Source organism: Emys orbicularis, chromosome 4, assembly GCF_028017835.1.
Source record: "Emys orbicularis isolate rEmyOrb1 chromosome 4, rEmyOrb1.hap1, whole genome shotgun sequence".
In the NCBI taxonomy this organism is placed as follows: domain Eukaryota; kingdom Metazoa; phylum Chordata; order Testudines; family Emydidae; genus Emys; species Emys orbicularis.
In genome coordinates, this window is record NC_088686.1 from 62,988,829 (window position 1) to 63,005,464 (window position 16,636).

Sequence of the window (16,636 nt, forward strand, 5' to 3'; positions counted from 1 at the left end):
ATTTGCTTCCCCCTCCCTCCGTGAAATCAACGGCCTGCTAAACCCAGGGTTTTGAGTTCAATCTTTGGGGGGCCATTATGCGTGACAATTGTTTGTGTTTCTCCCTGATGCACAGCCACCTTTGTTGATTTTAATTCCCTGTACCTGTACGCCATGTCGTCACTCGCCCCTCCCTCCGTCCGTCAGATACTAGTTTCGCGCCTTTTTTCAGACCAGACGCCATAGCTAGCACTGGGATCATGGAGCCCGCTCAGATCACCGCGGCAATTATGAGCACTATGAACACCACGCGCATTGTCCTGGAGTATATGCAGAGCCAGGACATGCCAAAGCAAAACCAGGACCAGCCGAGGAGGCGATTGCAGCGCAGCGATGAGAGTGATGAGGAAATTGACATGGACATAGACCTCTCACAAGGCACAGGCCCCAGCAATGTGGAAATCATGGTGTTACTGGGGCAGGTTCATGCCATGGAACGCCGATTCTGGGCCCGGGAAACAAGCACAGACTGGTGGGACCGCATCGTGCTGCAGGTGTGGGACAATTCCCAATGGCTGCGAAACTTTCGCAGGCGTAAGGGCACTTTCATGGAACTTTGTGACTTGCTTTCCCCTGCCCTGAAGCGCCAGAATACCAGGATGAGAGCAGCCCTCACAGTTGAGAAGCGAGTGGCGATAGCCCTGTGGAAGCTTGTCACGCCAGAAAGCTACCGGTCAGTCGGGAATCAATTTGGAGTGGGCAAATCTACTGTGGGGGCTGCTGTGATCCAAGTTGCCAGGGCAATGAAAGACCTGGTGATATCAAGGGTAGTGACTCTGGGAAACGTGCAGGCCATAGTGGATGGCTTTGCTGCAATGGGATTCCCAAACTGTGGTGGGGCGATAGACGGAACCCATATCCCTATCTTGTCACCGGAGCACCAAGCCACCGAGTACATAAACCGCAAGGGGTACTTTTCAATGCTGCTGCAAGCCCTGGTGGATCACAAGGGACGTTTCACCAACATCAACGTGGGACAGCCGGGAAAGGTACATGATGCTCGTGTCTTCAGGCACTCTGCTCTGTTTCGAAAGCTGGAGGAAGGGACTTTCTTCTCGGACCAGAAAATAACCGTTGGGGATGTTGAAATGCCTATCGTGATCCTTGGGGACCCAGCCTACCCTTAATGCCATGGCTCATGAAGCCGTACACAGGCAGCCTGGACAGTAGTCAGGACCTGTTCAACTACAGGCTGAGCAAGTGCCGAATGGTGGTGGAATGTGCATTTGGACGTTTAAAAGCGCGCTGGCGCAGCTTACTGACTCGCTCAGACCTCAGCGAAAAGAATATCCCCATTGTTATTGCTGCTTGCTGTGCGCTCCACAATATCTGTGAGAGTAAGAGGGAGACATTTATGGCGGGGTGGGAGGTTGAGGCAAATCGCCTGGCCGCTGATTACGTGCAGCCAGACACCAGGGCGGTTAGAAGAGCACAGCAGGGCGCGGTGCGCATCAGAGAAGCTTTGAAAACGAGTTTTGTGACTGGCCAGGCCACGGTGTGAAACTTCTGTTTGTTTCTCCTTGATGAACCCTCCGCCCCCCCCCCACCCGGTTCACTCTACTTCCCTGTAAACCAACCACCCCACCTTCCCCTCCCCCCTTCGAGCACCGCTTGCAGAGGCAATAAAGTCATTGTTACTTCACATTCATGCATTCTTTATTAATTCATCACACAACTAGGGGGATAATTGCCAAGGTAGCCCGGGATGGGTGGGGGAGGAGGGAAGGAAAAGGACACACTGCAGTTTAAAACTTTAACTCTTATTGAAGGCCAGCCTTCTGATGCTCGGGCAATCATCTGGGGTGGAGTGGCTGGGTGGCCGGAGGCCCCCCCACCGTGTTCTTGGGTGTCTGGGTGAGGAGGCTATGGAACTTGGGGAGGAGGGCTGTTGGTTACACAGGGGCTGTAGCGGCGGTCTCTGCTCCTGTTGCCTTTCCTGCAGCTCAACCATACGCTGGAGCATATCAGTTTGATGCTCCAGCAGCCGGAGCATCGACTCTTGCCTTCTGTCTGCAAGCTGACGCCACCTATCCTCTTCAGCCCGCCACTTGCTCTGTTCATCCCGCGATTCAGCCCGTCACCTCTCCTCTCGTTCATACTGTGCTTTTCTGTAGTCTGACATTGACTGCCTCCACGCATTCTGCTGTGCTCTGTCAGCGTGGGAGGACATCTGGAGCTCCGTGAACATATCATCCCGCATCCGCCGTTTTCTCCTTCTAATCTTCACTAGCCTCTGTGAAGGAGAAACATTTGCAGCTGGTGGAGGAGAAGGGAGAGGCGGTTAAAAAAGACATTTTAGAGAACAATGGGTACACTCTTTCACGTTAAATTTTGCTGTTCACGTTACACAGCACACGTGCTTTCGTTACAAGGTCGCATTTTTCCTCTTATACTGAGGGCCTGCCGGTTTGGTGTGAGAGATCACTCACGCAGTGCTAGGCAACAGATTTCGGCTTGCAGGCAGCCATGGTAAGCCACAGTCTTTTGGCTTTTTTAACCTTCTTAACATGTGGGAATGGTTTCAAACAGCAGCGCCCTCATTTCCCATATCAAGCACCCATTGGGTTGGCCATTTAAAATGGGTTTGCAATGTAAAAGAAGGGGCTGCGGTTTCAGGGTTAACATGCAGCACAAACCCAACTAACCCCCCTCCCCCTCCACACCCAATTCTTGGGCATGATCACTTCACCCCTCCCCCCCACCGCGTGGCTAACAGCGGGGAATATTTCTGTTCAGCAGAGTAGGAAGGGGCACCTCTGAATGTCCCCTTAATAAAATCGCCCCATTTCAACCAGGTGACCGTGAATGATATCACTCTCCTGAGGATAACAAAGAGCGATAAGGAATGGATGTTGTCTGCATGCCAGCAAACACCGGGACCATACGCTGCCATGCTTTGTTATGCAATGATTCCAGACTACGTGCTACTGGCCTGGCGTGGTAAAGTGTCCTACCATGGCAGACGGGATAAGGCAGCCCTCCCCAGAAACCTTTTGCAAAGGCTTTGGGAGTACATGAAGGAGAGCTTTCTGGAGATGTCCCTGGAGGATTTCCGCTCCATCCCCATACACGTTAACAGACTTTTCCAGTAGCTGTACTGGCCGCGATTGCCAGGGCAAATGAATCATTAATCATTAAACACGCTTGCTTTTAAACCATGTGTAATATTTACAAAGGTACACTCACCAGAGGTCCCCTGTGTGCCCTCAGGGTCTGGGAGCACGCCTTGGGTGAGTTCGGGGGTTACTGGTTCCAGGTCCAGGGTGATAAACATATCCTGGCTGTTGGGGAAACCGGTTTCTCCGCTTCCTTGCTGCTGTGAGCTATCTACATTATCTCCATCCTCATCTTCCTCGTACCCCGAACCCGCTTCCCTGTGTGTTTCTCCAGTGAAGGAGTCATAGCACACGGTTGGGGTAGTGGTGGCTGCACCCCCTAGAATGGCATGCAGCTCCGCGTAGAAGCGGCATGTTTGCGGCTCTGCCCCGGACCTTCCGTTTGCTTCTCTGGCTTTGTGGTAGGCTTGCCTTAGCTCCTTAATTTTCACGCGGCACTGCTGTGCGTCCCTGTTATGGCCTCTGTCCTTCATGGCCTTGGAGACCTTTTCTAATATTTTGCCATTTCGTTTACTGCTACGGAGTTCAGCTAGCACTGATTCATCTCCCCATATGGCGAGCAGATCCCGTACCTCCCGTTCGGTCCATGATGGAGCTCTTTTGCGATTCTGGGACTCCATCACGGTTACCTGTGCTGATGAGCTCTGCGTGGTCACCTGTGCTCTCCACGCTGAGCAAACAGGAAATGAAATTCAAACATTCGCGGGGCTTTTCCTGTCTACCTGGTCAGTGCATCTGAGTTGAGAGTGCCGTCCAGAGCGGTCACAATGAAGCACTGTGGGATAGCTCCCGGAGGCCAATAACGTCGAATTCCGTCCACAGTACCCCAATTCCGACCCGCTAAGGCCGATTTTATCGCTAATCCCCTCGTCGGAGGTGGAGTAAAGAAACCGGTTTAAAGGGCCCTTTAAGTCGAAAGAAAGGGCTTCGTCGTGTGAACGTGTCCAGGCTTAATTCGATTTAACGCTGCTAAAGTCGACCTAAACTCGTAGTGTAGACCAGGCCTTAGACCTTCTCTGTGCACAAAAGTTTTGCCAGTTTAACTAATCCAATCTAGACATACCCTACATTATCTAAGAGCTTCATGACTCTTCATGGTTTGTAGATTTTTTGCCCATAAATCATAATTTCAAAATGACCTTTTAGAAAATACAATCATGAGCACTGATGGCAAGTGAAGCTTGAACCTACTGTTGAGGCGACTTGTTAGAGGGGCACGAAAGGTTAAGTGCCCCTCCAGCAGGGTCAAGTGCCTCTCCAGCAGTCGGCCTGGGTGGAGAGAGGAAGGGGCGGGGCCAGAGCTGGAAGAGAATAGGCCGAGTCGGGCCGGAGCCTCTTCCAGCCACGCTGCTTGGATGCTGCCCGGTGCAGCTGGGAGAGCACCTGGCTGTGGCAGCAGCAGGCTGCCCCCCACCCAGGCTCAACTTCTGGGGACAGCGGCCGAGCGAGCTGGAGGCCCCCCGCACCCGCTGGCATGCTCAGAGTTGGCTTGTGTCCCAGAAGTCAAGCCTGGGCAGAGACCAGGCTGCTGCTGCCCCCACCCCAGCCAAGCTCTCTTGCAGTCAGCTACTATTGCTCACCGAGCATGCCGGGGAGGGCGGGGGGGGCCTCCAACTCGCTCAGCCGCTGTCCCAGAAGCCAAGCCCTGGTGGGAGGCAGCCTGCTGCTGCCGCAGCCAGGCACACTCCCAGGCAGCTGCTGTGCTGAACTGGGCAGAATCTGGGAGTGGCTCTAGGGCCTGGCTGCTAGGGAGAGCAACCAAACATGCTGGGGGGAGCCGGCACAACAGGAGGACAGAGTCCCCCACCCAACTAACGTGGGGTGGGGAGGGCCAGGAAGAGCGCAGGGACCCCGGGCTGGGGGTGGGGCAGGGAGGAGTCACGTGGGGAGGTCACATGTCCTCCCCTTTAGCTGGTGACCCTGAGTATGGGTGGCACCAGTCATCTAATGTGCTCCCTAAGTGGTTAGATTGCCTGGATAATACCAAGTAGAGTCAAACTCCGTCAGTTACAATCCCAAACTGCACCAATTAATCTGAGTTTCCTACCATCAAGCTCCTTCTCCAATCGACAATCATGACAGACAAACATTTAAAAAGGGGCAATGTACAGTTCTTGATTGTCTCCTTAGAGACAATGACTGGTGTTGAACTGGCTGAGCCACTCACTTGAACAGCCTGCTGCCTGTATGCCAGGAAGGACACCTTTTGGGGGGACATCTTGAGGTGTCGCATCAAGCACTCCTGTAGGGAGCTGATGCGATGTGGAAGGAACCCACCTGTTATATTGGAGAAATGCAGGACATCAGCAACCTGCAGAGGGAATATGAAAGGGATCAGTATGTCATGACCAGCATCTGTTGGCCCAAAAAGCAGAGAATATAGAAGTTTGTTACTGGAGAGTAAATTAAAAATAAAATTTCCAAATCGGAATCTTTCCCATGCCTTCAAATGTCGCTTAGGGCATGAACAAGGCTCCGCCATCCCTGTCTCTCCTGGGCTACTCTTTGCACAGCCTCTAGATAAGTTTGCTGCCATCAAATTAATCCTTATTTCGGCTGTGTACAATCTCAGAGCTAACAGTTTTCTACCCACTCCCTTTAAAATGTTACAGTTATATGTTTAGGGAGAGTTCCTGTTAGATTTCTTCCTTTCTCACTAAACTTGTTGTTTCTTAAATTATTAAACTATTGACAAAAAATGAGGAAAAATATGATGAAACAAATTTATAAACAAAAACTATAAGCTTCGGTATTATAACACAGTAGTAAAGCTATAGAATCAATACTTTCACAAAAGTACATAAAAAGCCACACATAGCTATGCACAAATGGGCTGCATTGAATGTTATATCACTTAACTGATAGCACCTGATTGGGTAGTTACTGCAACAATTGTCTCACAGGTAGAAGATAAATAAAATATTTTTGTCAAGCCAGGCAGACTTGGGCCATGTCTACACTAGAGATTCTTTTTGTAAACAAATAATTTCATTGTTCCTAATATCTGCACAGCTGTTAGTAACAGCGGGACCATGCCGCTGAGTGAGGCATACTGATACATCTTTTGAATTTTCCTCTGAAAAGTTGTGGCTCTCTAAGAACTGGTATTTTCTTGCTATAAAGTAACTCATAAATGAGGTCTATGTGGGTTTGCCTGCACTAAGATGTGGTGACTTCTGGGCACATTGACCCCAGTGCAATGGAGTGCAGAAAGGAAAACAAGTTGATTCTTCAGTGACTGGTGCAGTGAGACAGCAGTGGAAGGACTGTTTGCATCAGTTTAGATATACTGGATGTGAAATGCATCTACTCTGCAACTAAACCAATTTACCTCCCACCAAGACAGAGTTGGACTGATTATGAATCAGTCAAGAGATCTATCAATGGGGGAGGGAGAGAGTATTGAGCATATTAGTTCCCACCAAAATAAGAACAGGAGTACTTGTGGCACCTTAGAGACTAACAAATTTATTTGAGCATAAGCTTTCATGGGCTACAGCCCACTTCCAGTGCACTCACTATGCAGATGGCCCTGCCAATTGTTTTCAACAATGTGTCAGTTAACCATGCAGGAGCCAGAAAACCTTCCATGCTAGAGCAGGTTATCTGATGGTAGGTACTGAAGGAAATGTTTTGCAAAAATTTGCTTGTGCAAACAAAGCCTACCACTGGCTTGGTGATTCTAATTGATATTTGGCTGCTGGTGGTGACTCTGAATAACAGTTCATCCATCTGCTCCAAAAGGCATTTAAATAAAATATGTTTGGGGATGGGTTAGGAGAGAAGCCTTGCATACACTAAGAAAAATTATCCTGATAGACTACGATTTTAAGAGTTGAGACAAGTTATAATATGCTGACTATGTCTTTTCACAAGTTATGTTTAGCACAATGACTAGCCAAACAACAATTTGTCCCTGTCTATACTGAGTGGAATCATAGTTGGCATAGTGTTGGTTAATTCATTTCTTCAATATCAAGTTCTAATACAATAAAATGTTGCAGGCAAGACAAGCCTCATGTGTAGTACTGATGCAGCTCTATCACAGCTAGCAACTGTGGAACCAGATGCTTTTACCGCTGCCTGGTCTACTCTATAACTCTCACTGTTGCTAGCATTTGTGGAGCTGCACCAGAGGTAGACATATGTGGCCTAACTCATTTACTCTGTTTTTGCACTTACAACTAGGGTGACCAGACAGCAAATATGAAAAATCAGGACAGGGGGTGGGGGGGGTAATAGGAGCCTATATAAGAGAAAGGCCCAAAAATCGGGACTGTCCCTATAAAATCGGGACATCTGGTCACCCTACTTACAACAGGGATAGAAAGAGTAAAAATAGATTTACACTGACTGTATCCAGGGGCTAACCTGGACCCCATGTAAGTGGGAGTAAGCCTCAAGCTCCCACCAAGGTTGATCATGATCAACTAACATATCTTTAAAGGTGTTAAAACATGTCTACACTAAGTCCTAACATATTTTTAAACCAGCGCTCAAACAAAACACCTTTTTCGTAGGTTAAGATTTCTCTTGACTAGGATAAAAAGGTGGGGGGAGGACTTAGAACTCTAGCTAACACGTTCTGACTAACACATTCAAAAAGTCCAATATAGACAAGGCAAGCTATGCTTTTAGCACATGCTGGCTGGTCAAATTGAAGCCTTTGACCATCTGTTCACACATATATACAGCTTGCCTTGCCTGTACTGGAGTGTTAGAGTGTGTTAGTTAGAACGTGACAGCTAATACATTCTAAGCAAAATGCTTGTATCCAGGGCCGGCTCCAGCTTTTTTGCCACCCCAAGCGGCAAAAAAAGAAGAAAAACCTGATTGAGCTGCCGCCAAAGAGGAAGAGACGGAGTGAAGCACCCGCCGCCGAATTGCCGCCGAAGACTAAAGCGGAGCACTTGAGCTGCCACTGAAGTCCCGACGTGCCGCCCCAATAACAGACGGAGTGCCGCCCCTTTCTATTGGCCACACCAGGCACCTGCTTCCTTCGCTGGTGCCTGGAGCCGGCCCTGCTTGTATCCTAGTCAAAAGAAACCCTTACACCAAGCCAATAAGCTTTTCTCTTGCTGAAACTGTTCTCTGGTTACAAACCAAACTAGTCAGCAGGGTACCTGTGTATCAAACACGTTGGAAAGAATGATTCCATACTGATGTGACAGGCAGTCTGAGATCGAACGGCAGTCATGGATGACCTGAAGAACCGAAGAAAGATGCTTGAACATGGCTGTTGATTCAATATCCAATTGCAATTTCTTACTGATGTGGTTCAACCATTTCTCACACACCCTGCCACCCTTCTGAACACTTACTTTCAAAATGTTCTTGTCTTCCAGCACCATTTGCAGTCCATTTTTGAAAACTCGAGGCCCCAGAAGGAAAATATCAAATAAAAAAACCCGACTCCTCGTGGCTACCTAAAACAAACCAATCCCAATTTATTTGCAGGTGGGGAGGCCAGAGAGGGATCTAAAAGAAGGGGAAGGGTCTGCTGTTACCCAGCTTTGTAAAAGAATGTTGTTCACAAAAAGTACCTTGAGGACAGTAGGTTTACAGTTTCATGAATATTAATCTGGAGATAATCCCTGCTGTTTTCAAACAGATACTCGCAGACAAGCTTGCAATAAGGGATCAAATTCAGTAGTTTATTGTGTGCAGTTACATAATGGGCATTTTCAGACATGCAAAGAACATGCATATCAGAAATCCTATCCACAATGCTTGAATTAAACCAACCTTTCATTTCCTCACTTCCTTCACTGGATATAAACAAAGCGAATAACAGCCCCCCTGAACTTTTCCTTTCATTGTCTCCCCTTTCACTGCAAGGGTTAAAATGAAAACACTGTATCCTGTCCTCTTCCACCAGACCTTGATATAAGACTTGGCCTTGCTTATATTCAAAGTTGCCCTGGCTTATTTTAAACCAATTTAATGAAACTCATTCAAATCCTGTGTGGACACTTAATTTTACATAAACCAGATTTAAAATTGAATTAAGAGCATTCACACAGGCTTCGGACACATTTAAATAAATTGTTTTTTAAACCTTGAAAGTTAAACCAATGCAACTTTTAATTTAGATAAGGCCTTACTATCATGAATCTAAACATCTCTGGACTCACACTTTTAAGCTAATCTTCCCATATTCTGACCTGTTTCAAGATCAATTATCATCAAGGCCTTGTCTACACATAAGAGTTTTGCTGCTTTTATGCCAGCATAGTTAAAGCAGCAAAACCCTCCTAGTGTAGATGCAGTTATATCAAATTGCTTATATTGGTATAGCTTATTCTAGTTCAGCAAAGTAAAATAAGTAATACTGATATGAAACACTTTATATCGGTATAATCCTTCTATAAAATGTCTTTCTCCAGCTTAATTACGTGGGTTATACAGGTATATTTTTTTAAGTGTAGACCTAGCCCAAGTTTCCCCCCCTGATTATGCCTTCTTAACAGTGGAACATCTTGAAAAACACATTCTCTCTTTCTTTAACTGCCCCTTACCTGAAGCCAGCAGAGTCTTCCATGACGACACAGATTAACACCCTCTGCTGCCACACCAAAAACACTCTGTTTTTTGATGTGCAGCATCTAGTGAGAACAAGAAGGAAAGGAATATAGGAATTGGATGGCTTGGGAGACTGGTCATAAAAACAGGGAGTCTTTCACCTCTCAGTCTTTGGTTCAAATTCAACAGAAGTCATTAGTGACCAAAAGTAATTTGCATCTGACAGGTGTTCAGTGGCCTGTGAGACATTCACTGGAGGTTTCAGTCCAATTACTGGAAGACAGCCATATGAAGCACAACATATACTATAATCAGTGCCCTCATTGATAGTCTTAGCAGAGAGCTCAGGACTGTATGGAGCATAGATAATGAACAACTCTTTCATCACTAGAGGAGGTTTGAGGCATATTGTTGAGATAGTATGGATAAGCTTGCTCCCTGTACTTTACCTGTTTCCATGGATTAAAACATGGGTGGTGGGTGAGCCACAGGCTCAGTGAGGTTAGCCCCCGGCCCATCCCTACCGCCCGCCTTCCCCTGCCGGAACCCAGATCGTCCCCTCCAGAGTGTGGGGCAGGCGTTGCGAGCACCGGATCCAGCTGCCCAGAGTCCCTGGCCACAGGCCAGCCCCCACTAGCCCCAGCCCAGGGTCCCGACCACAGGGGAAGAGCCGCAGAGTGCCGGGAAGCAGGAGAGGACCTGGGGGTGGAGTGTGACCGGGCCACGCAAGGCTGTTTGGGGAGGCTCAACCTCCCCCGGCCTTTGATACCCAGTGCCCATGGATTAAAAGGAGTTCATCCTCTAAAGCTGTACATATTATTATTTATATTGTTGTAGCACCTAGGAGCCCACTCCTGGCCAAGACCCCACTGTGCTAGGTGCTGTACAAAAACTGAACAAAAAAAGATGGTCCCTGCCTCAAAGAGCTTACAATTTAAGTATAAGGCAAAACGGATTCAGACAAACAGATGGTGGAGTACAAAGAAACAATGACACAATATTGGTCAGCATGACTGGCAGTGGTCTCAGTACACCAGCAGCCTAACCACTGTCAAGTTCTCTCAATATCTTTTGCAGTACTAAAAATCACAAAAAGAAACTGAAGAGAGGCACAGTTGGGGCACTGAAGGAAAAGGGTCTGGACCATTATAGTATTCTTATAATAAAGCAAGTCTCAGAGCACAAACCATTCACAGCAGCAAAGGCCAACATTATAATTTTTTAGAAAAATAAATATCTCATCTTCCTTTTCAAACAGTGCTTAGATTAGCTCTCTGGGGCAGGGATAATCTTTTTGCTATTTGTGTGTACAAGGCCTAGCACAATGGGGCCCTTGCAGGTCCTACTGCCATGTAAAAACAATAACTGTTTGTATAACATAAATATAGGGGACAAGATCATTTCCCCCAAATAAGGATTTTAATCATGAATCTGCCATTAGTTCAAAGGGTGCTATGACAGAACCCTCTCACCACCAGCTACTTAAGCCTGCTGTTGAATCTAGAGCAGTGGTTCTCAAAGCCAGTCTGCCACTTGTTCAGGGAAAGCCCCTGGCAGGCCGGACCGGTTTGTTTACATGCCGCGTCCGCAGGTTCGGCCGATCACGGCTCCCACTGGCCGTGGTTTTGCCACTCCAGGCCAATGGGGGCTGTGGGAAGCAGCGCTGGCCACCCTTCCCGCAGCCCCCATTGGCCTGGAGCGGCAAACCGCAGCCAGTGGGAGCCGCAATCGGCCAAACCTGTGGACGCGGCAGGTAAACAAACCGGCCCGGCCCGCCAGGGGCTTTCCCTGAACAAGCGGCGGACTGGCTTTAAGAACCACTGATCTAGAGCAGCAAAGCCAGTTTCCAGACCGGGGCAGATTGGGGAGGAAAAAAAAAAAAAGAAGAAGAAAGTGATGGTAACTTGCAAAAGCCACACACACCACTGAAAAGACCGACAACTGATTCTGTCACCCAGCACCAAGTAATTCTGATGCTCCCCACAACACAGGCCATTTAATTTTAATTCCTACAAAACACATCAATTTAATTCTGACCCCCAACAATTGATAGACCCCCATACACACATGGCCCCTTGAACAACTGCTATACATAATTGATATAAATCACACACACAAAAAATAGACATAGACCTCCATATTTGATAGACTTCACAAAGATTACAAACCCCAACATGCACAGAACCCCACCACATTTGATACATGTGCACACACCTTTCCACATCATTGTTATGCTGGTGTAAGAAGTCATTGGTGGTCATCAAAGAGGTCATTGCCACTTTGCTCAGACAAACAATGGTTACCACATCTCCATAGGAGTTAGGGAACATATGCTGTAAAGTGTACTCCAGAACAAGATCTCATGGAGAACTGCTCAAGATCTTGCATAGCAAAATCTACTGGCTATTGGACTAAGACAGGGTCACAGATCACCTCTCTAAGGCCATGTTTATACTACACAGTTAAGTCAACATAAGGCAGCTTACATGGACCTACCTGTGGAGGTATACACACTACAATGTTCCTCCCACTGATTTAACTCCCCTGCTACGCCGACATAATAAAACCACCTCGGCAACAGGTGTAGGGCTTATGGGGATGTAGTTAGACTGACGCAGTGTCAGTGTAAACACTGTGTTACTTATGTCACCCTAAGTGGCCTCCAGGAGGTGTCCCACAAAGCCCATTGTGACCGCTCTGACCACCAGTTTAAAGCCCCAGGAATTTTTGAAATTCCTCTTCCTGTTTGCTCAGCATGGAGAGCTCACATAGCATTTGCCCAGCTGACCATGCTGGCTCCCTGAAACAAAACATGCGCCTGCCTGGAGTACACTTGAGTTGTTGGATCTGCTGGGTCTGTGCGGAGAGGAAGCTGTGCAGTCACAGCTCCACTTCAGCCACAGGAACTTTGATATCTATGGGCAGATTGCTCATGGCATGGAGAAGAAGGGGCACAATAGGGACACGCAGCAGTGCCATGCCAAGATCAAGGAGCTGAGGCAGGCATACCAGAAGGCAAGGGAGGCCACTTGTTGGTCTGGTGCATTTCTAAAGATTTGCTGCTTCTACAAGGAGCTTTACGGGAGCTGGAGACAGTGGTCAGTGGAGTCAACCCCGAGGAAGATGTGGTGGAAGAGGAAGTGCAGTTAGAGGAGGATTGGGACAGGTGACAGGGACGTCCGGTGGCATGGTGAGCCAGGACCTCCTCTTAACTCTGGAGGGATCTAGCCAGTCCTAGCACTCCGGCTGTGGCATGCCTGATGCAAGAAAGGGGAGCTCTGGAAAATACTTTGTTCTTTGATACTGCAGGGAGACCAGAAGTAGAGCTCTGCTTTTTTAATCAGGGTAGAAGGGGGACTTAAATAACCAACACAGGCACAGTATATGCTTCTCATTCCCCTATGCACCTAGGCAGAGGGGGTCCTCCGGAAAAGTTTGTTGATGCCCACCAGGATGTCCCAGGAATCCTCCTTAGAGATCGCTAGGAAACTTTCTTGTAGGTTCTCTGCAATCCTCTGCCAAAAATTGCTTGGGAGGGCTACTTTGTTTTTCCCCCGCTATAGGAAACTTTGCTGCATGAATCGGCAATTATTTCTGCAGGCAACAAAGCAGCACATAGGCAAGCAGCATACGGACCTGCTCTGCAGCCACATGTAAGCAGGAGCTGCAACCTTGCATCCTCGGTTACCCTCAGGAGCAAGATATCAGCTGCTATCACCCCCGCCTGTGGAAAATGGTGCCAGTATTCAGAATAGTGGCCCTAGGCGCTTATAGTGATTCCCTTCTGAAGCCCCCCACCCGTAGTCCCATCTTGCCCCTTCTACCGCAGGGCCAAACTCACCATGGCTGGGGCTCCCGCAGTGTAGGATCCATGCTTTGAGACAGAGATGGCAGGCATGCAGTTTACAGTGGCTGTTGAAAAGCCGCGCAAAATGTAGTTGGAAGCCCATGGAATAATGGGATGGAGAAAACTGCATCATGGGACGGTGAACCCCCCCCCACAAGGCACTGCAAACCCTTCCCAGAACACCCAGTGGCAGATGGTGGCAAGTTGCACAGTGGGATATCTACCCATGGTGCACTGCTCTGTCTGTCGATGCAAAAGCGCCAACTGTGGACGTGCTCCGCCATCATAATGAGTGTTATGTGGACTGCAAAAGCAGTAGAATTACAGCGGTGGATGATCGTTGATGTAACTTACGTTTGTAATGTAGACATAGCCTGAATGTTATCATTGTTATTACTCACAGCGGGACCAAATTTCTGCTGGAATTGATCAATGACTATGTACTCCATATTTTCCTCTTCTTCCTCCTCTGCAATGAAAAACACAACATTAGAGATTTCTCCTGCATCAGTAATCACAGTGGATGTATATTTCATACCCACACTCAAGTCCCATTTTTTACGATAGCTGTACACAGTCCCACCTTCCCTTTCCTCCAAAACAAAAAAGTCCAAGTACATTACTGCATTTCCAAACCAAGTTTGCTGCAACTATGCCCAGCAAACGTAGAATGATTGTCAGCAGCAACTCCAGCCTCCAGGATTTTGATCTCAATGTGAAACAGAAACCACTAATGAGTTTTAAAAGTAATCTTTCAATGTAAAAAAAAAAATAGGTAGGTGCCCATTTTAGTTTCTGTTATGAAATAGAGAGGAGGCAGGAAAAGTTTTGTAAAAAGATTTTTTAACATTAAAAATTCAGCTTCTGTCCAACCTGGAACATGTTATAATGAGGGCAGAACTACTAAGTGATGACATCACAAGAGAGTGAAAATTAAGCAATCGAGAGAGAAAGGGATTTTTAGCCAGTCTTAAAATTCTGATATTTTTGTTTTTGTTAATACCTAGTTAACAATAATGCTTAACAAACACCTAGAGAAAGGCTCTGTTTGAAAAGATTGAGCACTCCCTTTTCTTTCAGTTAAGGTGTGAGAGCTCACAACACACACCTCTGACACCCCCTGAAGATCTTCTAGCAAAGCTAGGAAAGACTGGACTTGACACAATCCTGACATTTCTAATTTTTTTTTTTTTAATGCAGGAGATTAAAAGAACCCTTCCTTTCAGTATTTTTGTCCATCTTAAAGAACTGAAAAAGAACATAAGCCTCACTTTAAAAAATACTTTGCAAGTCATCATGTTCAAACTTTGCTCCATTCTTCCACTTCCTGGGTTGTTGTAACTGTACTTCCAATACCGAACAGAATAGAAGATTCTTGTAGTGCCATGGTATCTGAACCCCTTGCAAGACATTAGCCAGATTTTGAATCTGGAACCACTTGCACACAAAGCAGGAGCTGCTCTACTTGAATACCAACGCACTGCAAGTATTCTCCAAGTATAATAACCAGCCTCGTGCTGATCATCAATGGCCAATCAGGCTTAAGTTTTTAGTTGACACCACAAAATAATGAAACATCAGATTAACACACTCACAAGATGTATAGCTTATTGCATGAAATACTTTGACTTCTGTGCAAGAGTAGTTGTGCTGCTTTGTGAAAGAGTCATTTTACAGCTGGGAGAAATCCATAGTATAAGTGTTATGAAAAATGTATAATGTGACAACTAAGATTTCCTTTTATATAATATATAGTGTATATTTTCATATTGCTCCTTATGAGCCTGCAGTTGAACGTGGGAGGAAAAGGTGTTGTGAACCACTTGAGTTCAAAAGGTGAGGAGGGAGAGACTACAGGGCCACAGTCCCAGAATGGCTGCATGTTGATGCTGAAACAATCAACAGTGAAATAGTCAGCAAAGTTGACATTTAAATTGGCATCATTAGGCTTTAGTGTTAACTGATCTACGAGATAATTGGAGCCCATTTAATGAAGTTTATTCAAAGTGCCTTTTGAAGGCGCAAGTACTAAAATGCATTTATTATGGAGAAAACTTTTTCCTCCTCATTAGCCAGGACAAATTGGAGAGTATTTTAATAGCAGCTCCAGTGCCATCTTCTTGTTTTCCGTTTATGACAAGCCAAGGAGCTTGTACCATTCTGATGTAAACTTGCACTTCTGTTTAAGGTTTCAAGCTGCTTCATGAATAAGGGCTTGTCTACACACAAAATGGAAATGAAATAACTAAATCGGTTTTAATTCACAGTTAGTTATTTCAGGGCAAGTCTGTGTATGGACTGCCATATTTTGGAACAAGAGTGCCTTATTTCAATTTGACTTAAGAGACAGGCACTCTTATTCCAAAATATAGGAGTCCACACACACATTTGCCCTAAAATAACTAAAGGTGAGAATTAAAAAAAAAACTATTTAGTTATTTTGGATCCAATTTGTATATAGAGTGTGAAAAGGATATAGAACCTGGGAAAGGAGCTAGTGTCACATACTAAGTGTTTGGCTTGCAGAAAGACTGAACTTGCATTCCTAATACCACAGTTACCTGCCAGGGTATATTTTAAGTTACTCAGGGTGGTGAACCGGCTCTCTGGGGAAATGCAAGTAGAACTCTGTGGGCTGTGCTCTGCTGGTTCTCCCCTGTCCATTCCAGTTCCTCCAGTAACTAGACTGTCCCTGCACAAGAAAACAGTGTAAGATATCACGTACAGTGCTGCAGTGAACACACATTGGGACATACAACATAAACTTGTATGTTCTAAGGCATTGTTTGACTTTCATCCAGTATCCTACACATACATACAGACATGTGGTGAGCTGCCCCACATGTCGTAACAAGCTGTGGGAGGGAGGAGGGAGGAGCGGGAACGCGGTGCGCTCAGGGGAGGAGGCGGGGAAGAGGCGGGGCTGGGATTTGGGGAAGTGGTCCAATAGGGGCAGGGACGGGGCAGAGTTGGGATGGGGACTTTGGGGAACGGGTCGAAATGGGGGCGAGGCAGAGGTGGTGTTGGGGCGGGGCTGAGGTGGGGGGGCCCGAGCACCCACCGGCGCCAGGAGAAGTTGGCGCCTATGGAATGAACAGAACAGGTAATCATT

At 46.9% G+C, this 16,636-nt stretch overlaps 1 protein-coding gene across 1 annotated transcript in view; it reads right to left on the reverse strand.

Annotated features, from left to right (window-relative positions):
- EXD1 (exonuclease 3'-5' domain containing 1) overlaps positions 1–16,636 on the reverse strand; it is a 34,914-nt gene that overhangs the window by 10,843 nt on the left and 7,435 nt on the right. The window contains exons 4-9 of the mRNA XM_065404205.1: positions 16,086–16,216; positions 13,926–13,993; positions 9,674–9,760; positions 8,477–8,581; positions 8,279–8,359; positions 5,323–5,466 (exon numbers count right to left, since the gene is read on the reverse strand). Coding sequence (XP_065260277.1) covers positions 5,323–5,466; positions 8,279–8,359; positions 8,477–8,581; positions 9,674–9,760; positions 13,926–13,993; positions 16,086–16,216 — 616 coding nt within the window. The remainder of the gene's footprint in view (positions 1–5,322; positions 5,467–8,278; positions 8,360–8,476; positions 8,582–9,673; positions 9,761–13,925; positions 13,994–16,085; positions 16,217–16,636) is intronic.